The 25,818-nt window shown below is 42.1% G+C and overlaps 1 protein-coding gene across 7 annotated transcripts in view; it reads right to left on the bottom strand.

Moving 5' to 3' along the window:
• The window catches only part of SERPINI1 (serpin family I member 1), a 48,822-nt gene that overhangs the window by 14,615 nt on the left and 8,389 nt on the right, over positions 1 to 25,818 (bottom strand). For 6 of the 7 annotated variants that reach the window (XR_009933476.1, XR_009933477.1, XM_062499489.1 and 3 more), the window contains exons 1-5: positions 11,476 to 12,126; positions 10,872 to 11,139; positions 9,344 to 9,574; positions 6,702 to 6,896; positions 5,695 to 5,899 (exon numbers count right to left, since the gene is read on the bottom strand). Coding sequence is in view for 5 of the 7 variants with exons in the window: in XM_062499489.1 (XP_062355473.1) it covers positions 5,695 to 5,899; positions 6,702 to 6,896; positions 9,344 to 9,574; positions 10,872 to 11,121 (881 nt within the window). In the remaining 2 variants the exon portion in view is untranslated. Of the gene's footprint in view, positions 1 to 5,694; positions 5,900 to 6,701; positions 6,897 to 9,343; positions 9,575 to 10,871; positions 11,140 to 11,475; positions 12,127 to 25,818 lie in introns of those variants that run through there. The other variant, XM_062499490.1, reaches the window with a different exon arrangement.

Below are 25,818 nucleotides of genomic sequence, written 5' to 3'. Positions count from 1 at the left end.
GACTGATAAATCACTGGTGGCAGCAGCAGTGTTCATATGCACACTGTCCAGGCCAATTCCAGGGCATGCATGGAACAAAACCACAGGAAATTGTTCTTGTGGTTTTATTGCCTTGGAAGCTCTCAAAAGAATAAGAAGAAACCAACAAAAATGCAAGTACTGAGGAAACTTCTCATGGTGCTCTGGCAGATTCTGCATCAGTTACTGTGGTAACAAGGCTGCAAGTTGCTCATTCAATCAAATTTCCCTGACCTTTAGCCTCCAAAACTAAAACCACTTCTACTCTCACAGCACACTTGTAAAACATGTCTAGAGCTACTTTAGACACTTTGGTAAAAGCCCTAAAAAAGATTAATTGAGGCTTGATTCCCAATGCTAGTTAGTACAGTCCAGTCCAGTCCAGAGGTCCTGTCTGTGCCCATTAAAGAAGTCCACAGAAAATAAACTCAGAAATATTTCCTTCTATATTGTATTTACATTAAAACATTTTGAAAACCACTTCCAATTGTATCTACTTTACAGAGAACGGAAATGAATGTTAAAATGCATTTTATAAAAATTGTAGTGCTGTCTGTTTCCCTTTTTGTTTTTTATTTCACCCCAACATTAAATGCATCAAGCCTTCAACATGACTTAGGTAGCAGCCAGCAGTGTCAAATTCCTAAGGAGTATCGGGATAAGAAAGCAGCAAGTAAAGTCTTGGAGCAAGTAAAGCAAACTTGGAGGCAAAAAATAAGAAAAGCAACTGCAAAAAAGCATCTTTTTCCAACTGCAGAGCATCAGAGTTAAGACAGAAATGGAAATCAGGTGGGTTTAAGTCTCTGGACCATCAGGCAGCAAACACACATCTGCTCAGCCATGCAGAGTGACCCAGAAAGCAGCTGGGGCACAGGATGCTCCAGCACACTGAGCAAGGGGGAGGTTTGGGGAGAAGATAAACCTGGAAAGCCTCACTGAAGGTGGAGCTGAGGAAAAGGAAGGCAAACAGAGTGGTTACAATGCCAAAGGATGCCTGGGGGAGGGACAACAGCAGTCACTGGAGACAGAGGCTCCATCCCTGCCCAGAACCTCTGGAAAGGCAAATCCTGAGCAGGAGGATGAGTGAAGGGGCTGCCCATTATCTACAGAGATCAGTTCCTGCTTTTTATGACCAACAAGACAAAAAAATACCACATCAGCTGTACAAATATCAAATGATGCCTTGAGGAAAATAAACCTAATCATTTCCGTTCTTGGAGTTTTGTCTTGTGGTAAAACCTCACTCCAAACAGAGCTCTGAAAAGCCATGAGAGGTCCAGAGCAGTTATTAATGAGATTTCCAATGCTTTAGCTGACATCAGAACCAGCTTTTTCTCCGAAGTTACAGGCCAGCTTCCACACTCTGAAATTTAATTTCAGGCTCTGCAGTTCGACATAAACATTCAGCAGGAGTTAGCCCTCAGTCAGATCTGGATTTCTGTGCACTCTTACAGGCAGTGAGGATGGCATTCAAAATCAAAGCTGACAACCTGGAGCACAGAACTGCCATTCCATCTCACTGCCCAGACTTTGGGAATGTTGATACCACCCCTGACACTCGGTTATTTGCACTGCTTGTTGTACATAATGAAACAGATGGTCATTTTTGATTTTCCCCACAATCTTTTAGGTGCTCCTGATGCTAAAAATACTCCGAAAAACTGATTCAAATACTTCACTATCAAAAATCATGGAAGAGCAACAACTGAGAGCTTTAAAAACCACAAAAGGAAATCTGAGAAACAGAGACTGAAGAGAAGATTAGGTTGAGAAACCAGCAATTCTCTGGAGATCTTAGCAGAGAAGCAGGACATTTTAATGAAATTTAAAACTTGCACAAGCATTAGAACAGAACAATACATTTATGTTGCTGACATTCTGTAGTTATGCATTAACACTCCACATCAGGCCATCTTTCTTCTATTTTAGAGCCTTTTAAGACAGAAAAAAGAGAAGTGTTCATCTCCTACGGTGTCATGCAACCCTTAAAACACTGAATTTTCTGTGATTTTTAGATTTAGATTTTTAGAAGTCCAGGATCCACGGAGCCAAGGAGGATGAGGGTACAGGGTCTACTCATCCAGGAGAGGGGAACTGCAGCCTGGAGTGATTCATCCCAAATGCCATCATTTCAAAAATTCCTAAGGGTTCTGAGAGAGCCAGAGCAAGGAAATTCCAGGTTTTCAGACTGGTTCTAATGGATGAAATCCTGCAGAAGGACAGGCAAACAGAGGAATGGCTGCATTGTCTGCCATCAATATTCCTGCTTGGAGAACAGACCCTGGGGACTGAAGCACTGTTTGCACCCAGGCTCCAGTGCCCAGCTGCCAGCTGCTATCAGTTCCAGCATCCTGGCTGAAATTTCAGCCAGGTTGTCTCTAGGTGCTAGAAGCAGCCTCCAGGATTTAATGCTCTGAAAACAAACAAGGAAGAAAGAAGGAAAAAAACCAAAAAAAACCAACAAACCCACACAAAAAAAACAAAAAACAAAACAAAAACACCAAACCAAACCAACCCAAAAATACAACACCAAAAAAAAAAAAAAAAACCAAAAAAACAAACAAAAAAAAAACCAACAAAACAAAAACAAACCAAAAAACCACTAACAGCAAAACCAGGCAAAAAACCCATTCAGCTGCTCTGGGCAGGGGAAGCAAAGCAGCTGTGGCTCCTTCTCTGGCAGGATCCTGCCATCCAGGGCTAAATCTGCAGGAGTTAGGTGGGAATGTGTTCCACTGGACAGTTTTGTGCCTCTTCTGTGGTTGCATCTTAAAGACAATCAGCACTGGCCCATCCCTCATCAAAACAGGAGTTGAGACATCAGGTTAAAAAGTAAAACCAGAAAGATCAAGGATTTTTTTTTTTTTCATTTTGGTTTGGATTTTTTATTGGGTTTTGTGGGGTGTTTTTAGTGCTTGCTGTTTTTTTTCTTTAAAAAAATACAACCTTCAGCTAACACCGCATATCATTTTGGCACCAACTAAAGATTTTAAAGCTATTTTAAATGCACAAAAAAAGCAAGAAGGTTGTTACAGAGACTTGGGCACACTGGAACAATCCTTAAGAGAGATCTGCAAACTGTAGCACCACTATTAGGTACCAGTTCCTCCCATGCTCTTCAAGTAATTTATGTTGGAGAGACAGCTTTGTAAATTAGATTCATGGTCTGTTTCACTGCTATGCAAAAAGTGGATCAAAATGTTGATCATTTAAGCCTGGGTTAAGCTGGAAACAATGATTTGGAAATGAAAATGAGGAAGTATAATTTAACAATTCTGTACAAATCTCTCCTTTGCCATTAAGAGGAATAATACACAATTTCATTTGCACACAGATAATGCAGACAGAAGCTGCAAAGTTGTGATTAACTCTGCTTTGGCAAGTCATTCAGTCCCATTACAAATGTATAAGTTTAAAAAATGTTCAGTCTATAATTGGATAGCATCTTTCAAGATATAAAAATTTAATTTTATTCCACTGTTGCTTTCAATTTCTCAGTGGACAGAGCCTGGAGGCCACATTTCATAACATGCCTTTCTGAGTCACAGCATCAAATATGTATGAAGTATTTATTTAGAGCATTGACAAAATCCTGTAGATCACCACTGAATCCCTAATGGAAATCCAACACCTTGGGAGCATGCAATTAATCTCTGGATTTTTTTGTAAGGAGACCTCAGAATTCCTACACAGAATTCCAAGCTCAGGATAGTTATCTTTTGTAATCTGCAAACACTGAAGGTGATTAGCATATGTTTCTACCTGGTTTGCCTCTGTATAGCCTGAATTTGCAGGTGTTTATCCCATTCTTTGAGGTTCTTAGATAAGAACCAAGCAGCCTGAGGGCAGAATAAATAAAGACATTTTATGATCACACAAACCCCAAACTGCCATCTGAGAACCTGGCTCCAGAGAACCCTGGAGTCTTTGCACACAAAACCCCAAATCACCAATATGAACTGAATCCAAGACATAAACACATTAATTATGTTTTCAATGCCATTCGTGTGCTTAGATACCCAAGACACTTAAATATAGAAACCGGTTTTTCACAGATTTTCTCCATAATCAATGGAGGATCTCCATTATCTGTTGTGGATCTCCCACCTCAGAAATTCTTGGAGAGAAGACGCCCAACTTCAGCACTTATTGCACAGGCTGCTGTCCCAGGTACAAAGGGAAAGCTGAGTGATGGAAGAATCCTCAGATTTCTTATTTAACATCTAACCTTGCCCAAGCCTGCAGGAAAAGCAGCCTAAGAGAAAACTCCCCTCCCACTTGTCTTAGTGGACTTCGTGAGACCTCTGGGACTTGAAGCTCCAAGAGAAAACAAACAAGAAACAAATCCCAGGAACAGAGCACAGCAGGTTCAGTCTGTATAAAACCTGCAGTGCAGCTCTCTGCTGCTCTTCCTGCTGCTTCAAAGGAACTGGGACAGAGAAACTCTTACTATGGGGAGTGAAACACAGCCCCAAAACCAGCTGGACCCTCAGCACTCTGCCTTTAAGCTCTACAGAGAAGTGGATTCCACCTCAGTCTGGATCAGGGCATGCTGACAGCACCAGTCCCATCACAACCTAATTCGTCCTGGCTGGCCTGGGTTGTTGTGTTCAGCTCCTGGACAGCTGCAGGTAGCTCCTGGACAGTGGTCTCTGCTTTGGAAAGGGAGTGATGGACTGCAGGGAGTCTGAACCTGTGGAATGGAACAAGCTCAGATCTCCAAGTCACCTGAAATCAAAGAACTGGTTTAATGATTAAAGGATTCACTTGAGTTTATTTTTTCTGCAGCCACGTACCCACTGCACAGTGCCACAAAAATAGAATAAGTGGAAGTGACTCCTTTCAGAGATGGGCTCTGTTGTTACATAAACACTTCCATGAAATCATCATGAATCACTTGAAGGACAATGTGATCCAGCTGTACATTAGTAGTGACATTTAGTAGTAAACAACTCTGCTACCAAGCCAGGCAGAGCACAGGCACGAGAAATATCTGAAGGTGGATGAAGCAGGATTCCAGGAAAGATCCTAATGGTGTATGTGGGCAAATCTGCATTGAGCACACAGCCTGTGTCTGCAAATGGACTGACAGGAATTTCAGCCCGTCTGGTAGTGATGTCTCATCATTCTTTGCTGCTCTAAGGAGAAAAGGCAGCACTTCTTACTGGGAAATAAAAAAGCCAACCCAAAATTGACTGGAATTACCCCTCAACACCCAACCATTTGTGCCTGCAGATAGAAATGATATCTACAGATATCGACAGACACACACCACTAGAACTTCTTAAAATAGCAGCACGTAGAAACCTAATTAGCACCTAAATGAAACATTTGGTAGTTCAGACTTCCAATATTTCTGTGGCTCCTGTCTAAATGGAACCCATCCATAATGAGTTCTGCACTACTCTGAGCATCATTCTGGGTGGATGTACTCCTGATGAGGGAACTTTTCTTTCTGGAGAGCTCTCTGCAAGGGATGCAAACACAGTGCTGGTGTGTTGCTGAAATAACCATAACTGTGCACTGCACCCCCAGGCCTTGCTGCCAAAACCACCCTGCTGTGGGTGCTGCATCACTCCAGGCTTGAGCAAGATGAGTTCAAGTTTTCCCCTACTCTGCTCCTCCATCCATCTGGATGCAATTCCTCTTTCCAGTGACACAGGAGCATGCTCTTACCTCGGCAAATACACTTCCACTTTTTGCTTCTTCACAGAATTAGCCCATTCATTAATCAAGGAGGCCTTGACCAGGGGTTCCAGTGTGGCCAGGGGAACCTCCTGCCTGGAAAGGACAATCATCATGCTGATTTCATCCCCCTCATAGGGTATTTCCAGGACCTGGTAGATGCCTCCTGCTTCATTGGAGCCATCACTGAACTCTCCTACAGGAGGAAAACAACAAAAACCCTGTTACAACTGTTTTCTTTTGCCTTTAGTTTAAATAGGTCTAATCCTAGGCAGTATTTACTAGACACTGGAACTAAAAATGACCCTCTTTAGTCTATATAGAATTTATATTGGTTTCTTCATCACAGAATTTGAGGCTTACATTTGATTTCTTAAAGAATACAAGCTTAAGCTATCACACAGTTTGTGCATAATCACTGTTCTGGGACATAACTTTCAGTGGTTAGGCAGAGAAGAGCCTAAAATTTAAGGCTGCTGAGACTTTCAGGGACACGGGCAGAGTTTCTTATTCAGGAGAGAGGATTTTTTTTCAGTGATGAGATTGAGCAAAATGCTGCCAGTGCCAGACATTTTAGAACCCACTTGGAGCTAAAGCTCCACCTAAAAATGATCATTAGTTCTGTTGTTCAAAGAACCTCTATTTTACCAGTCCAACATTAATGAGCAAACATTATTCATTTGAATGTTTAGCACAGCACAAGAAAAATATTTCTGTGATAAGCAGGACTGGCTCAAGAATTGCAAAGAGCTTAAATCCAATGGATAAACATTCTGAAATCCATCCTGTGGCACCAAGCAAGTCATTATAAATGTTGCTACCAGCTATAATACATGCATTAGCGGGGGGAAAAGCCCAAACACTGAGTTCCTTCTTTGGACAAACAGCACGTTAAAAATTCTAGGTGGAAGAAGAGACAACGATACAAATGGATATTACTGCAACAAACCCATTAAGTGAAGATTTAGTAGCTCTAAATTGCTAAAGGTCTAACTCACCGTAGTAGAACTCTCCCTGTTGGTACATCATTGGAATTTGCACTTCACTTTCATCATCTTTAGTGAAAGAAAAAGTTCTGGTGTTTTCAGGCCTGAACTGTGACTTCCAGTTGCCTTTAAAGTAGATTGCATTGATGAGAGCCAAATGAGTTAGAGCACCAAAATCTCTTGAAGACACAAAATCTTTGATCATACCTAAAAAGAAACCCAGCTGTCAGTCTGCATGTCAAAGTGAGCATTAAATCCAAACTTAAGGCAGCTTGAAAAATGCAAGAAAATAAAAAGCAGTGTTAACATGTAATTTCCAATTCAGATGTTTCATTAAATCTCCAATTAAAGTGCCAGTGTTTTGTAAACCTAAATCACAGTGTAGGTGTGGAAACCCTTCCATCAAGTACGTGTTAGGCAACTGTTTCTTGATCACTACTAAACATACCCTAGAAGGAAGCCATGTGGAAAAAGGGTCACATTTGGAATGTTTACCCTGCTGCTGTGTAACAGTTCAGCCCTTCCATCTTAAGGTCAGAACTTGTACAAACTTTGGCTCCAATCCAGAGAAGCACTTAAATTGCTTGATTTCAAGGGGCTAAATGCACCCATTGCAGCTTCACCTGGGCCTTTCTCTTCTGAAAGAGCTTCAGTGATGTTCTGTTGAATTCAAAGCCAGGACTAAGCAAGAAAAAGGCACATAAATTCCCAGCATTTGTTCCAGTGGCATCAGCTCTTGAACAGCAAAAGAGGAAAACCATCTAGCATCTGCTCTATTCATGGGAAGTACAGCAGCTGATTATGGCAGCTGCTTTCTCCTACTCCTGAATAAGTCATTTGCAGCAGAATGCAGTCTGGTACCTGCTGTAGCTCATCTCAAACACCTTGCATTTCACCAAAATCATTCCCAGTTTGGTAAACTGGGTGCACTGACCACATCTGTCACTGTTCTTCAGGAATAACAACCTCCTTCAGATTGATTTCTTGCTCACTTCTATTTTTAGCTGACATTGCAATGCAAAGTGTTAAAATAAACACATTCCTCCATCTGATTATTACTCCTTAATCCATGGTTTAAAAAACAAATTAAATCTGCTTTCTGGAGCATATGATCCTGACTAACTGGTGTGAAATTTGTGTATCACAGGGCTGGATTTCTTCCGGGTTGCTGTTTGCACTTCATTTTATCTCAAATGTTCTAAGGAGGTAGGTGTGACCAATACTCACTTGGAGTTGGAAAAAAACAAAAGGGAAACTAAGAAGGAAAGCATTTCCAGATTTCTATTTGGCAATCATATTTCTTTGTTTTTTCAGCCATATCTTGCTAATACATTAATGAAATGTTAATAATTTTGCTACCCAGAGAAGCCTTTGATGGTTCTGTTTTCTGCTCTGAGCCTCCCATCCTGCTGAACATGCTGGAACTGGAAACCTACCTGTACTGTGCCCCTTTCCTAAGGGGAAATCAGAGAGAAGGAGATGGAGTGGGCAGGGACCAGCTGAGGGACTGGAACCACCCCAACCTGACACCAAGAGCTGCCCCAGTGGGCCCTGCTTTTCCTTTTCCCTCTGACAGACACCACATCCATGGAAACACTCTGCAATCTGCTGCATCACTTACACCCAGCTATTTCTGCAGCCTGAGAGACAGGGCACTTTGTTAGGAACAGAATGGCTGCTGTGTTCCCTTGGAACAAACCAGACCATTTTCAAAATGGAACAGAAGCACTACAGAAGGTGCTTTTCCATAAAGCATTATGGATTGTTAAGTGCTCAGACTACATGGGGATGTATTAATTCCTTCCAGGTGATTCCAATCCCTTCAAATTCCTGATGCTACAACTGTGTCAGAGCCAGACCTCCAGGAATTACTCTCAAAATATCAACCTGCAGAGTGGGCCAGAAGAACCAGCATGAGAACATGCTTTGACCCCTGCGACTGGAGACTCCCAGATATTGGGATTCTGCACAGATCCAGAAAATGCCACCTCTCTGGGAGCTGCCAAGTCAAGCCAGCATCCCGCAGCTCCCAATGTGCATATTTACAACAGTAATTTTGTGCTTAACTCCCCTGCTGAAAATTTGTGTTGTGAAACTGTTGACAGCGTTCCTAAAATCAACTACCCTCTCAACATGCTCTCTCATTTCCTCACATTGCAAAAATATTACATTACACACTCCAATTCTGTGGCTCAAAATTATCTTTTTATTCCCTACTATTCTATTTCTCAGTACCTTGTGAGTATAAGTTCCTCACAGGAGGAGTGATACTCCACACATCCAAAGCACAAGCCAATAACCCCTGTATGGACAGCTTTTCAGCCATTAGCAATAATACCATTTCTAAAAGAGTTTAAAATACTATTAAAATGCCTACCATTAAAACAGTCCCATTCAATAAACGTTACAGATGACAAGACCAGAGAACAAATATTCAAATAGATGCCACATGATTAACAATGACTAATACTACTTATGACAGATCATTCCTACACAGGAAAAAATAGAAATACTAGAATTCTTTTCCTGGGAGGAGAAACTTCAGTCTCAGACAGAACAGATAAAAGCCAAAGCACCAACCCAACATCACTGCACAAGCCTGGAAGCAAAAACACTTCCTGCAGGAAGCGCACAAAAGGATCACATGAACTTACTATTTGTGTGATTCTCCACCCATTTATTGATCTGAGTAGCAACAGCTGCACTTTGGCTGAAATCTACATTCTCTACTTCAGCTTTAAAGTATTTTTTCACCAGCTGCAGGAATTTGTCACTGACATGAAACCCATTCTGCACGTAGAGGGAGTTGGCGATGTCCAGCACGTAGTGACTTTCTTCAGCAGTTGCCATGTCAGAAAGGTCCTTCAGGAAGGCAAACTCCTCACCTGGGGAAGGAAAAAACAGCTTCAGTGGTTCAGCAAGGAAAATTATTCCATGGCTTTTCTGCTGAAAACTCATGAAAATGTTTTATGCAAAGGAAAGTCACCTTTTTTAAACAAACTTGTTTCTAAACCTACACACACCTTCAGATCTGAAGGAATAATCTACAAAAACATTACTTACAGCCTGTTTTTCCTACATGCTATAATTAGTCTAATTAATGAGACATCTGAGTCCCACCAGAGGCAAAGCTATCAAGGGAAATCCTTTCTACACCAAAAGAGGAATTAAAAAAAATTCTTACAAGTCCCACTTCTAAGACTTGCCACCACAAATTCTTAACAGAACTTCTATTCCATCCTAAATTCCAGCTGCTAAAGGCAAAATGAACTTCAAGTCTTGAAGCTAAGGACCTTTCACAGCTTTTTCTATGCCAAAAGCAGGTCTAGAAATTCCCAGAATCCTTGGTGGGTAATGAGGAATCCTGGATAGGATTAAAGCAGTCTGCTTTAAAATAGGAAGCTTGTACTACTGCATCATATGCCTGAAGGTGAAATTTTAAATTAAAACCCACCAAAATAAACTTTAAAAACTGATTGCAATGGTGTATTCCAAGCAGAAATCATGGGAACACTTTCACTGAATGCCACTCATATCCCAGAACAGTGAACAGCCCAGAAAAAAAAAAATCAACTGCACAACTCCCTCCATTACAGCTAAGGGATAATTTATTATTGTTTTAGAGACAAAATGCAGACCTCAATTGGTGCTGCAGCCTCCACAGAGAGGCATCAGCTCTGCAGTGGTTCTGACAAACACAGTTCGATGTCTGTGTTCAGAAATCCTTCCCCAAGATCTTTTCACTGAAGACTCCAAAGTCCAGCACATTGCACAAGTCAGAAACTTCATTCAGGTTTCAAACCAGTTACTTGGATATCAATAGAAGCAATTTTTCTGAAACTACTGCTCTCCTTACCAGCTCTCACTATAATCCCTAAAAAGGATTGCTCCTAAAAAGGATGGTCCTAAAAAAAATCTCTTCCTAGAGGCCAAGGCAAGTTTATTTTGCAGCAGAAACCAAAACGAGCAGGGTGAGCTGCAATTGTTGAAGATTCAGGTACCCCAGCCAGGGTTTTATGTCAGCATCTCTCAGCTCATGCAGAACCCACATTTGAGGCTGCCCAGGCCATCAAGGACACCAAGAAATCCAGTGATCAATAACCCATGGACATGAGCAGCCCACTCCCACCCTCGCTCCTGATTCCCTGAGACACAAAGCAAGACATGATGGAAAAGCCTCACCATTTTTCAAGCTGTCAAACCCCAAGGAATGGCGGATTTCCTTCAAGGTGGTTCCATGGGCTCCCAGCTCCACCATTCCCATGGCTATGGCAATGCTCAGAGGGGAGAACAGGATGTTCTCATCCTCCCTCGTGGCTCGCAGCTGGTTGTAAACGTTCACAGAGAGCTCAGCAATGGTTTCATCAGGAAAATTGGTCTTGAAGGCTTCGCTTTGCAAAGCAAGCAAAGACAGCAGTCCAAGGAAATACATGTCTTGAGATTTTTAGGTCTGCAAGAAATTTTAGACAAAATAAGATTGTTTGAATAATATAAAATTCAACTTGAGAGAAAGAGGAACAGTCAACTTTTTAATCTTGAATCTGTGGGGTAAGAAAATCCCTAGAGTTCAATGCACAATGCAGTTATTTGGAGGAGACACTATTAAAATATAAATAATTATGTATTTTCACACAAAAATAACCTCCTCCTTTACATAACAGCATGTTTGTGAAATCTTGCAGCCCCAGACCAACAAAACACTCGCGTCTTCTACAGAAAAAGACTCCAAAGACAGCAACCCCTTCCCTACTTCCCTTTGGAATTGTGGTTGTTTAGCAGTGCTGACCTGGAATTGGTTTGTGTTTCTGCACTTGTCCACCAAGAAGACTCAAACCAGCTATTTCTTTCATTTGACTTCCTAGTAAGATGCAACTTAGTTATCTAGGTGACTCAGCCTCCAACAGGTGAAACTGTCTCAAGCACTGTAAGAGAATTCACTGACACCCATGACAAAGTTACTGTTCCGTGATGTTGCTCAGTTGCAAAACACATGGGAAGCAGCCAGAAATTCTTTGAAAGAAAAAAAAAGAAAAAAATCAATCATGGCTTAGTTACCAAATAAACCCCCTTTTGTTAGTAAATAACAGGAGAAGTTGGGTAGCTCTGCTAGCTGGGAGTCAACCCCCGCTCAGAGAGCCCCAGAGGACAAAGGTACTGTACACTGAGAAAGGAAACTAAATTTAAAAAAGGGCTAGCACCGATGCCTCTGACTAATCCATCCTCCAAGCTTTGCTGAAATGCTCTGTGGTAAGCAACAGTTCTCACTCTACCCCAGTTTAGCTCACACAACTACTGATAGTAGAATTCCAGCTCCTGGAACAGGGAATGTGTAACTTCATCCTTCCATTTTTATTTTCCTTTAAACTCTGTGCTACCTTGGCACGCGACCCACTACTGCTGCAAGTCTTGGGTGAGAAACAGCAAGCACCAGAGCTCCCATTTCAATCCCTCGCCTCTGCCACAGTCTCCAAGACACAACAGAGCCAATCCTCCTGAAGCAGGGGTTGGACAGACAAGGCTCAGAGCTTTATCCACAAGTGTTTACAAGTTGCTGTGCCAGGCTGCAGGGCTCTCAGCACAGCCCAGATCTGTGTGAGTGCTGCTGCTCCACCGAATCAATTTGCATGCAGCCAGCCCAAGTGCCTCTCCTTATGCTTCCCAGCAATCCTGGGGCTGCATTACCCGGGCTTTTACAGACACCATACAAAGTAAGCTTTATACAACATTTATATTCCGCATTTCATCTTCAAAGGCCTATGTAGCATTATCTAATTCACTCACACGGCACTGAATGATCCATAATTTAAGTGTTATTACTCGCATTTTATAACTGAGAAAATACAAAGAACAACAGGGTACACACACGTGCCTTGGCAGCCACTGGTGCCAGCACTAGTTAAGATTCCTCCTGTCCCCCAGCCTCCAGCAGCCTTTTGTTCACTCCTGAACTGCGAAAATTGAAGAGATGAGCCAGTGCAGCAATCCCACATGGTTCAGGGGAAAAGGAGAGCTGGCCTCTCCCCTGCCCCTCATCTCCTTTCCCCTGATTCTATCCACATATGTAAGAAATGCTCCCTTTTCTAAATCTCCATTAAATTATCGATGGTGCCATCACTTCATCAATCTTCCTCTGATTCTTAGTAAGATGGCAAAAATGTCCACTGAAGGCCCTAATTCTCTTTAGAAGCAGCACAGATCAGTCACAGAAGCCTAAAGCAAGAGCTTTAATCCTGTCTGCATGTTCCAGTGCACTGACAGAACTACCCAAAACTTCACTGCTGCCCAGTGCAAAACACCAGTCTGACCATCACTGTTTATTTCAGAAACACTATTTATAACCCCAAACATTATCAACACACCACAAACTTCCCCAACAACTCCTTTCTTTTTTTTTTTTAACCTCCTCATTTATAAATTATTGATTTCAGGATATTAAGATTTCTGTTATAGAAAATAACTGGATTTCTCTGTTATCATGAGCATTGTAGATTTCTTTATTTCAAAGCCCTGAAGCATGCCTCTGCCAGTGTTACATAAGACTTCAGCCAGCAAATCACCATGATAGAATGAACCCAGGTACTATTCTCTTATCCTAAAAGCTGCACAAGGCAAGAAAAGCTTAACAAACCTCCATCACACAGGTCTATAGCAGCACCAAAAAGGTATTCAGGAAATAGGTAAGCAGGAGCTCATCTTTCTTTTGTTGAGGATGAGCCCAAATTTGGGAGCTCTCCCACCTTAATCTATACAAATATGTTGTGCAGCTCAGTGTAGATGCAATTACACAGAGAGCTAAAGCTTCCCACTCCTGGATCAAGAACAGCTTGAGCTCACTTGGAGACCTGACATGGCTAAAACAGATGTGAAATAATCTCCAATTTCCAAAAGGGAAGTTCCCCAGCCTTGCAGTGGCAGAGGCAGCTGTTCAGTACTCCATCACTGATCCCTGTCCTATGCACTACTGCCAGACAGCCTTAAATAATTGCCATGGAGAAGAGGTGAGAAATTTATACATCTTAATTAAGTGTTTAACATGCAGATCAGACTGTCTGAAAGCTAATATAAGATTTGTTATTAGACAGTGCTGGAACCCCAACATTATATACAAATCAAAATCATATTTCTTTGTGGCCACTCACTAAAAGCTCCTCATGTGGAATAACTAAATTGTATTAATTTTCCTTATTTAGTTGGACAGAAAATAGAGTAATTACATAGATGGAGACAAAGTTTATACTGAAATGCTCTTAAAAAGACAAAGTACCAAACTTAGGTTCTTAACTACAAGCCAAATCCCGCTGATGGCAACTCAAGAGGCTGAACTGCACAGAACAGAACAGAAGTTCCCAGTAGGAATGAATTAAAACCAAACAATTCAGATTTCCTTCCCTGCCCTTCCACATCATTTTAGTCCAGAGAGGTTTTCTAATGAAGTTCACAGTGAAGCTCCCCATATGGACACGGAGGGGAAAGGAAGATAGGGAGGCAGGAATGAACACATGGATACAGGCAGACAGTGTATCAGCTCCTTTGCTGCCAATGCTCTCTGAAGTGAAAACACAAAAATAAATGAGCGAGTCCAGTGCAAGGGAAGGTGCTTTAAAGCAAACTGAAGATCTGGTGGGTGCTGGTCAGTGAGGAGGAATCCCTAAAACACCACAGACACCTGGTCAATCCTTGCCAGCCAGTGTGAAAGTGGTCTCATCTCATCTCATCCATCTAATGGGAAACGTCCGTGGTAAATTCCTCAGTTCAATTCCTCTCACACCTCTGGTTCATGCACACACTGCTCTGCTGACAACTGGGAATCCAGCTCTTAATTATCATTCCAGCCAGAGCAGTTCCTGCTCCTCTGATCCTGCCTCACTTCAGGCTGGATTACTTTAGGGTTTGAACTTCCTTAGGCAGGAGGGCTGGATCCAACCAAGAGCTGAGACTGATTCAGCTGCAGCATCTTCTCAGCATCTCTCCAGTCAGAGCCCAGGGCACCCTCGATTGCCACTGCAGCAGCACTGAGAGCATCTTTAAATTACCTGGACCCTACTGACAAAAAACACTTCAGGTAAAGGAAATAAAGTTGAACATTATGTAAAGCACATCCAGGAACAGTACAAGTCTGTCACTGCTGATTTGCATCAATGCAATCTGGTTAAATAATCCTGCAGCAGCAGGAAAGGAGTCAACGTCCCCACTGAACAATGTTTAAAAATCAAGAATCATCAGTTTCAAATGTTACTGTGTATATTTTGCTTTCATTGGCTAAATATAATAATATAAAAAGCTGTAAAAATGCTTTCACTCCTCAGCCATACAGTTATTAAGGCCAAAGGTATGAACTTCTCATTTGAGGATGTGTCAGACGGATTCTGGGTTTTGTTTGATTTCATCAATTGATGCATGAACACCTCTCTCCTACTAGTCAATCAAGCAATCAGTGCAAACAAATCCTTTGCTACAGCCCCTTCTTGAAAAACAGCTGTGTATCACAAATCCTCACTTGCTCCAGAGGTTTGTCAGAGTGTATCAGTTTTGTTCTGGCTTGCAAGTGTTCTCAGGGTAAAAAAAAAGTAGTGATGGAACACTAAACCCAACAAGATTCCAGCTATCCATCCTTCAGTAGGTTGAAGTTATCCTTCCGTAGGTATTGGCATTGAGGTCACACCTGGTTCAATTCCCAGGAAACTTTTTTATTCAGCATTTCAGAAGACACCTGGCAAGATACCATCAGTCCCAAAATTCAGCCTTCCATTTCCCCAAGTGGCCACAACCAGCTCAGTGCTGCTGCTCAGCAGCCCAGATGTGCTCCTGTGCATGGGCACGAGGGACACCCATTCTTGGGATGTCTGAAGAAAAGCATTCATCTGATAAATACAGGACTGCTTATCCAGCTCTTGCCTCCCCCCAGCAGAAGGCTGGGATGACTAAGAGGAAGCAGAACAAATTCGCCCCCTCACACCCACAAACCCTGAACTATTCGGTTCCAGTAACACGCAGAAGGGGCAGGTGCTCTCTGTAAGCAGAGATATTTTGAGATATCCTATCAACAAACTCCAACTGAGTTCACAGACATGAGGTACCACAAATTTTGAAACAGCGAGACCTGGACTGGGCGTAGGAAGGTGCCAAAAATTCAATTAAAGGTTGAATTCTAGTACCTTGTACTTGTCAGACTGGTTGAAAAAAATGGGTTATAATTTCCTTTTCTTTTACACCTTTACAGAGGGTTTTATAAAGAAACTAATTTATGGCTTTAAAAACCTAGAAAATAAAGCTGTGATACATTGCCTTGGTTCCTCAGCACACAGACTAAACTAAGATTAGTTGCCTTCAAGATTACTCTTGGCTACCTGCAAGCTAAACACCAAAGGTGTGGGAAGTACAAATGAGAAGAACTGCTGATTCCTGATCAGTATGTTAAAAAAAAAAAAAGAAAACAACCCTGGGAGGAAAACAAGTGTGGTAACAGCACTGATTACATTGTCTCCTGTAAAGAGCAGCTGCAGGAGCAGACAGAAGTCTGGCAGAACAATTTGATAAAGCAACAGATGGATTTGCTCAGGGAACAAGACCTGCTGGGTCGGGGGAAAAACCCACTGTGGATCCAGGGAGGAACTGGAGGATTCTCCTTCCTCCCAAACCCAACCAGAAGAGTATCATGCTTGTGGCAGGTGAATCATGGAAGGATGTAAGTTTGGTGAAATTCAGCCACTGCTCCTTTGCCAGCTGGTAAATACAACAATTGCTGCAGGAACCTTTACTCTGAATGATTTCTTGTTGGCAATCACATCTACCAATAAACATCAGAGAGAGGCACCACCTAACTAATAATAACACCTTAGAAAATGAACATTGCTTAGAGAAGGAGCCCAAGATCCCCTCCACAAAGAAGCCCCTGAGTCCCAGCCGAGCACAGGGGATGCAGGAGCAGCCCGAGATCCTCAGCTGTTCCCCAGACCAGGAATGGTTGTCATGGCTACCCTGAAGGATGCTGAAGGATGTGCAGAGGAGGCTCCCAGTGAAGTCCACGATTTGCTCCCAGCTAGTTCAGGCTTGCCTGAGGCCCTACAGCAACAGGGGAATGTGGCTGCTACCAAAAACCTCAAGCTGCTCACAAACCCACCCGGATCCACGGCAAGAACGGCCTTTTCAGTCCCTTCTGCTCTGTCCACCAACACAATCTGTCAGATTTTTATTTGAAGATTGGGCAAAAATTCCACTGCCAGCCAGCACTACTGGAGCAGAAGCATTCTCATCTCCAGAACGCTGTGGTTTTAGCACAGGAAAGCCCCACAGAAGGAATGTGACGCTTCCTCCCATCAGCTGCTCACTGTGTTCATCTCCCTTTTCCTCCCCAGCACTCAGCCCCTCTCTCCCTCCAGCACAGGGAATGCCAAATAGAACTCGAACCTGAGTTGGCTTCACCTGAGAAATAATTTATTTTGCACAGCCAGGAAAACAGGCAGGTGTCCCGGAGCTGAGAGCAGGCAAATCAAATACCAATCCTCACAGCAACAGATACACAATTCAGGAGGTGCTATTGCTTAGCCAAGGAAATGGGAAAATAACTAAACATCCATTAAATGCTTTAAGCTACAACTTAACAGATAACTGGCTACTGAGGGCAAGCAGCACATGAATGGATCTACAAAGTACTTTGGGTATTAGCAATGCAGTCCCTGGAAGTGACAACCCTGGGAAATTCTTCATTTCTTGGGCAGCAGGCAGACACATCACTGCTCACTATGATGTGTTCCCTTTAGCCAGCAAGGCAGCTCCTTCACGTTAGGGGATGCACTTACATTTTCTGTGCTGCAAAAAAAATGTTTGTCCCTAAAAAATGTTTACCCTTAGCCTATGTGAGCATCTGACCTTGTCAAGCAGAGATTCCACAGACACACGTGGAACCACTGAGCTGGCTGGAATCAGTTTGTCTCAGTGCAATGACATCTCTATCTCAAACACCACAAACATTTATTAATAAATTAAAGGATTTTATCACCATCTGTCAATTATGGTGTCATTGCCTTCTGGAGCAGGAAACCTTGAGGTTAATTTCATTAGAAAGCAGCACAATAATGATACAGGAAATAGTGGGGCATTTAAACCTCCAGTAGAGAGTGACTAAGACAAGGAAGAGTAATTCCATAGGAAGTGTTTGGATCACACTAGAACCTTGCTCTCCAACACACAGCCAAATCATGCCCTTCAGGATTCTTTATTTCTGTTTTTTAAATGACTCGGTGGCACCAGGAACATTGAGAAAACCTGAAAGGCAAATGGTACACTGAAAAATTTCATATTGACAATTTTCTCCATTGAATCCCAAATGTTTTTAAACTTTCATGGAGCTTGGCACTGAGTCACTAACCTGCTGAGGCAATTATGCAAGCCAAAGTTGTCTTAATTGCGCTTCCTCAAGCATATTCCCTCAGCTCTAATTAAAAAATAAAAAGAGATGCTGAGAAGCCATGTCCAAAATACTTAAATTTGAATAGCCTAAAGCGAACATCTAAATACATGTCTAGACAATTAAAAAAGGTGGTCTTATTTCCAAATCTACAGCTGTAAGGCCTGCAACTGGGAGGACTCATGCAATTTCTCTGTTTGTTCCCTCTGTCTAGGAGAAACAAATTTTTTTAAATACTTTGGCAGAGTGCCTTACTTTTGACAGCTCCAGTGTGCCCCACAAAATAAGAGCTATAAATAAGAAAACACAAAACCCACAAGTTCTGTGAAGGAGAAAATTTGAAGCATTATGGAACCTGGGGATTCTAAAAGGTTCAGAACTGGGGGTGTGCCTGTGGCTCATCTGGGAAAGTCAACACCGTCTGACTGGGGAGAGCTTCACTACAAAAACACTACACAGGATCTGCTCTCAGCAGACCAAAGGGGGGGGTCTACCTGGCAAGTTCCATAGAAGCATCTTAGTTAGGCCCAGACTGTTTGGTTTGGGTGGTTTTTCCCCATCCATTCCTGTCCCAGTGAGGGCTGTCAGTCCTGCACAGCTCTCTGAACGAGCTCTCTCCTATACATTGGTCTGGTGGGGAAGACCTTGACCTGACTGTGGAAGGAGGGACAATGCCCAGACACAGCAGGGGAAGTTGGGTCTCAGCAGACCTCCAAAACCATTTCTGACACATTCTACCTCTGCAATGACTTTTCAGTGAAAAGGCTAATGCAGTACTCCACTCAGGGTGCGACCATCTAGGGAAGAAACTCCAAATGAGACAGCAGCATTCCTTTTTCTCCTTCAGATTTCCTTAGGGTTATCTGGGAAAGGAAGGGTGAGATCTAATTCTGTAACAGTCTCTTTCCATCACAAGCAGCAGAGACAGAACACTGCAATCAGTTATTTTAGACACAAGAACAACTTCTTGCCTGCTCTTGCACGTACCACAAATTTCCTTACTTACAGTAAGTCCCATTTCTGTTATTTCCCTCAGTTGATCATCAAGTTCCCAGTAGCAAGCTCCCACTATAACTTAATTAAAAGGGCAGTAGCTAAGTTTCACCATATGCAGCTGCCAGATGCAATCAGTGCAGTTGGAGTCTAAAGGCGAGATGCCTGCATGTACTGGAGCGTAGTTTTATAAGTGATGAAAGCTGTCACTTATGTCACAGATACTGCTGTAATGCACAATGATATTACAGTTTCAGCAGCACCAAAATATATTAATAATACATCCTGTGGAAGCATTTACAGCAAGTGAGTTTGGAATACAGTGTTTCAAGCATTTTTCTTGCAACTCCCTATTTATACATTAAGTCACTTCGGATACATTACATTAGTCTGTGTACTTTGCCTGGCATTATACAAGCTCTCACAGCCAATTTTAAACCTTCCAAAGTAGGAGGACTAAAAGACACAACTAATTAAGGAGAAATAAAAACAGAACAGGAACCCTTCACTACTTAGGGGTAGGAGTAGGGAAAACTGCATGAAAAGTACCTAGAAATTGTGCATCTCTGGAGAAGACTTTGCTGAATGCCTTTCAAAAGCCCATCAAACAACACAGGAAAATTTTCAAATATCCTTAACAAAACACAGTGAACAACGACAATCTTTAAATCATCCCAGAATAACTAAACAGATAAAGTATATGGTGTGAAACACTATTTCAAAATATCAAAGCAGAAGTTAATTTCTCCATACCTTGTCCAGCTTCACAATCCCTTCACAAGGATTTCAGAAGAAAAGAGATCAGGCCATGGTATAGCTATGTCAAGATGATGAAGAAAGTTAATTAAAATGCAACAGGATTTCAGAAGAGGAGTCTGTCAGTGCATGAACTGAAAGCAAGCATGACATACAAACCAGCTTGTTTTCCTACAAAATAATATTTGCTTCGGCCTTGCAATCAGCACTGGGCTCCATTTACATTTAGGTAACGTTCCTCTTGGCAGGAGAGTATTATTCACTTCTGGTAACACTTCTGAGATCAGAATTACTTTCTTACAGTACAGTAATAAGACAGAGATTGCTTTAGAAAAAAAAAAAAAACCTAAAACAATTAAGCCCAGCATCCAAAGTAGATGTTATACCCTGATTAATTACCAGCAGCAATTAATCATTACCAGGACTGCTGCTTCTAACGCATGGACACCACACATTCCTCCAACACCCCTCTGCTGCACGGTCCCTTTCTCCATGGACAACTCAGGACTGCAGCAGCAGCCACTGCTGAGCTTCCAGCCAGCCCCAGTCACTGCTGGGAGCAGCAGCACATCTCAGAGAGCCCGTCCTGACAGCAGCACCAGCTCAGTGCTGAGCCCCCCAGCAGCCCTGGCAGCAGTGCCCAGGGCATGGCCACCAGCCGATGGAGCTTGGAGCCAGGCAGGGCCTAGGAAAGGCCAGGTTTAAAAGAAAGAGCAGTCTTGGCAAGTGTGTCCAGCCTGACCAGCAGAGCCACAGCTGAGGCACAAAATGAAAAGGGAAAAAAGGCTCTAAAGCTGCTCTAGCACAAAGTCTACAGACACAAAAGGGTGAGAAAGAACAGTCGCTCAGAGGGGGATCAGTTCTGAACCAGCAAAAAGGAGTCACTGAGCAAGGACATTTCAGCAAAGTCAGTAACTGAGGGAAAAATTTAGCATTAAGCCTCTCCACTTGAAATATTTCTCTAACATAGCAGAATAACATCTGTTACAAAGTACAGACTTTTTTTTTCCCTAAAAACTACAGAATAATCTCGATGCCAAATCCAGCCAGTAGCAGGGTTTTTTCATTCTACATTTTTCACAGTGGAAAACCTCCAACAAGGCATTCCATAAGAATTTATTTTTGATCTGAAGGACGTTGATCACTGATTTTCTCAAAGGAGTAAGAAGCATGGGAATTCCACATGGACAAGAAAATTAAACTCCTCTTTCCTCCTACCCTGAGGCCAGTTCTAATCCTTGCCTCTCAGGCCTCAGCATCACTGCTATTTACTTTGCTGGTATTTTTCATATATTCTCAAATATTTTCAATTGTCTCTTACCTCCATGGTTTCTACAACTCCACAACTCTGGTTTTATATTGCTTGCATTTGAGAGCAGCTCTGCAAATATCTAAAAAAGCAAGCAACCAGGAGATCTGCCCCATCACAGACAAGTTAGATCTAGATAGGAGGAATGAATCACCCAGTATGGCACAGTGGACAGAACTGCCACTAAAATCCTCACTCTTTTATCTCCACATCATCATTCACGTCCTTCTCTCTCTTGTTTCCTCACAAGCATCCATGAACTTATCAACTCAAGGAAAAAACCCCAAAAGCCAATAAATGGGGCAGTAGCAGTCTCTTGCTGTTCCAACTGGGAGAGCTGGCAGGGCATGAAAACAAGAAGTAAGCTTGGTGCCCTGCGTGTGTTTCTGAATTGCTCAGAGAGAATATCTGGAACAACAGCAGCTTTAAGGGATAAACTGGAAAGTTAGAAACAGAAAGGCAAGGAAGAAAAACTACTTCCTGCTGCTCAGGCATCTTACCCACAACAGAAGATGTACAACAACCAAATAGTTTTTTCAGTGAGAGGCAAAAACAAGCCTCACTTTACTGGGGGGGGGGGAATAAAATATTGGCATTTTTGTTCTGAGAGTTTCGTTTATCCTGGCCTTGGAGGCTTGTGGCTATTGAAACATCACTCTTGGCTCACCATGGACAGAACAGCTCAGTTCAGAGTCCAGCACTCAAGCTGTGCCTGGAAGGTGGAATCTGGCCTTGGAGCTCACTTCTGTGCTCACTGTTCAAGCCTCATTGGTTTGTGTTTATGGGAACTGAGGCTGTTCCAAGTACCCACTCCATGATGAGCCATTTAAACACCACATGGAGGGAGCTGAATTTGTCTTAATCTTGCTTATTCTCCCACATAGAGGAGTTTGCATCACATTAGACCTGACTGTAAATGCTGCAGCAATTCCCATGAACAAGAGCAATCACAAAGCACTGCAGGAACAGACCACTGTGCTGTGCTCTGCTGGCTCACACCTACACACCCTCCCTGAGGCTCCAGGAACACGCTCGTGCTGTGTTGTTCAGAGGATGTCTGGGTTTGTTGTTTTCGTTTTTTTTTTTCTTGAGTGGTTTGGTTTTGTTTTCCTTTAAAACTTTTATAATTGGAAAACTCCAATTATCTTAAAGGAAATGCAGATTTTCCAACACCCAGAATGAAAACTGAAGGTTGAAACCTCATTGCCTCCCCTCCCCAAACCAAAGTGTTCGTTTTCCAGCAAATCTCAGATGTTTTCTTATGGCAAGTTAATATTAATTCTACCTTTTGCTAGAAAGGCTGTGACACTACTCCCAGTTTTTTTTATGACGAGCTATGATTCATGTGTGTCCAATATTTTCCATTGGTGGGTAACATACATAATTATTTAAAATTAGGTTAATCTTTTTAATTAGCGTGGCTTTCAAAACTAAGTAGGTTAACCTGAATTCTTGCGCCTATATACAAGATCCCAATTTTCAAGTTTGACATGGGTTATCTGATTTTTATGTCTAGATTAAGTTGTCAAATAGGCAAGGTGGACTGCTGCACCTCCAAGCAAGGAATTCAGACCCAGTTTGTACCAAGCAGTTCCATCAACATAGTCACAGAAGAAAAATACTTGAATTTTCAGTCAATCTGTCTCAGCAGCAACCTCATCAGGCAATAAGCAGGCAGAACACCTTGCCTCACACAGACCTCCTGGAGCTGGTGCAGCTGGATGAGAAGCAGTGCCCAAATTACACACACTTCTTTAGTTAGTCACCACAGGACAGCTATTCCACTGGATCCACATACACCCCCAGGTGTAAATGGGCAACAGCTCATCTCTCACTGCTCTGCTAATCCCTGACTAACCAAGACTCTGCTAATCCTTGAGGCAGCACACAAAGATCAGCTGTGCGCCTTGTACACAGCCACCTCTGTCTCAAAGTTCATCAAAGGACACATGAGATGCTAAAATTACAGCAGCCCCACTTCAGAGCATGAAATCATGCACCTAAAGTTACTTCTAGGACTACTTCCTCTTTGTTCAAATTCATCCTTGGCAGAATATACAGAATTACTCTCCCTTGAAGTGAAGGGCAACACTGAGATTTGCAGTTTGAAGCAGTAACATGCCTGTGCAGGGGGACAGCAGCTCCACTGGATCAAGTGTCCAAACCTATGGGACATTCAGTGGCACGAATTTCTGCACTTAAAGAGCAACCAGCTAAGAAATCAGTGCTTGTTTCCACAAATACCTAGGGAAACCAACAGCAGAGGACATCCAGCCTTCACCAGGAAACATCTCTTTTCCAGCTCCCAAAGCCCACAGCAACCAAGGTTACTAATAATGGATCACAAGTTCACTACACTTTTCCCCCCAGTGCTACATTAAAAAGCTTGACTTTAAACAGTCCAGTCTCCACCACCCAGAGTTGTAATATTTGTGTGCTCCCAAATACAGAATCAGTGATGTCAGACGTGGCCATGCACTTGCCCAGGCAAGACTCAAGTGTATGTCTCTACAGAGTGAGAAATTAATAGCCTAACACTTGTTTTCCCATGATTCAGAAGTTTTCAGGAATTGTTACAATGTACTAGGAGGAGCAACGAAAGGCTCAGTAAAATAATGGATTAAGAAAACTCTTAGTACAGCAAGACTTGAAAACACACTTATCACAGCTGTAATTACAAGCCTGAATGGCCACAGCTGATCCCAAACCTCAAACACTTTTGTACTCCCATTCAGTGAGTTTGCATTAAGGAGAAAAAAAAAAAAAAAATCTTGACTAGGGCCTTATTAAACAAACATTTCCTTGTTCTCATTTTAAAGGTCCTTCTCCTTTAACCTGTCTTATATAGAAAGAGTCAAGTCATGACATTACAAAATTAGAGCTTAACTATCTCAAAGTCCTCAGATTTTCAGAGGTCTTTTTGCTGAATTGTTTCAGGGAGAGAAATATTTACCTCCTATTTAACACTGGCAACTCCCCACTCACTCCCTCCAGGAGCTGTTGAGATTACTTTATCCAGAAACCCAGACTAGAAAATTTCTCCTGTAATGCCCTGATCAAACTGGGGATTTTGTTGAATTCATTTGGTTTATGACACTGTCAAAGAGGTCACAATGGTTACTGTGGGGAAAAAAAGCTTACATCTGGCAGGCACTCAAGCAGTGCCTTTCAAAAACCAGGGGTATTCCCTGTGCTAAGTAATTTTCCCCTAGGACTGAGTGTGACACAGCCTGCCTGCAAATTCTTTAGGGCGGGTGTTTATTTTTTAATTGGACTAACAATGATGCCAGCTGAGGTAGCCAAGTATGAAATTAATATGGATTTAAAAGCTCAAACTTGGTCGGTTTGGGGATGTTTTATTTCAGTCCTTCTCTTTGATATCAATCATAGAGAGAGAAGAAAAAGGGCATTAAAATATTGTTCTGATTGTGTACACACAGTGGATGGGACAAGCAGAGTTTCAAACTGTACTAAGAAAACATCAGGCTCGACTTAAACAATAGAATTTTTCTGGCAAACACAAGAAAGCTGTGGAAAAGGTTGCCTGGGGAGGTCTCTACCCATAGCCACCACATGCCATGGTTTTGGTTCAATGATTTTGGAATTCTTTGCCAAAGCAGGCCAAGATGGTTCAAAACTCTGCTCTGTGTCAGGGATGGGAACACAGAAGTCACCCCTGGTTTAAGAGTTTTATGGCTGGCATAGAAACCTCCTCAGGACCCCGGTTCTGTTCACTGTCCAGCTCTGATTTTATTTAAAAAACCTGAAAAATTAGAATTTTTTCCCATGGTGTAAACTAATACGACAAAAATAATTTAAGCTGCTCGGAAAATGTTGTGTGTTTAGCTGCTTGATCCGTAAGTGGAAAAAAGCTAATTACACAACCCATTTAGGCATTTAATGTCCCAGGGCCAAGTCACTCTATGTCCACAGAAAGCATTAATAAACATGGCTTATCTCACTTTATGAAAGTTGTGATTACCATTTTTCAATAACTGCATCTATCAGCAGCATTTCACCTCTCCTGCCTTATGAAACTGAACCCAAACAGCAAAACCTATTTCAATTCAGCTCAAATGCAAATTCATTAGGACAATGTTCTCTTTTTGCTCCTGTGTAAAATGTCGAAATTCAGGGCTGGGTTTCAAAGTGGAGCATATCAGGGCTCAGCTGGGAACAAACAGGAGCAGCCAAGCACATGAGATCAAATAAGCCTCTAGTCTGATGCCTAAATGGGAAGTAAATATTCAAGGGGGGAAAAAAATGTTCACAAAATAAGTCTGCCTTCTCATTTTCAGAATTGTTACATTTTAAATTTATCTGTAGAAATGGTCCACTTTGCATTTCAGCTACAGAACACACAAGAAACATTTAGGAAGTTTCCTCTATGGAATAAAAATCATCATAGTACTATGTAGTTATAGTCCAAACCCCGTTACCATCAATGGAAAGACTTTATAATATTTTGCATTTGTGACATTATTATATAATGTACATATGCTTTAAGTCATATATGGGTTCTTGATATCCCACTTTTGAAATGCCACCAAGCTGTTGGCTCCCATTCAACACCAACCAAGTGCCTCTTCCTCATTCTGAAGGCAGACAAAATAACTGTAAATTGGTAGCAAACCCTCATATTTCAATTATGAGTGAGAGTGAAG

The sequence above is a fragment of the Cinclus cinclus genome, chromosome 10, assembly GCF_963662255.1.
Source record: "Cinclus cinclus chromosome 10, bCinCin1.1, whole genome shotgun sequence".
NCBI lineage: Eukaryota > Metazoa > Chordata > Aves > Passeriformes > Cinclidae > Cinclus > Cinclus cinclus.
Note: the sequence above shows the minus strand (reverse complement) of the source record. Positions and strands in the feature narration are given on the sequence as shown.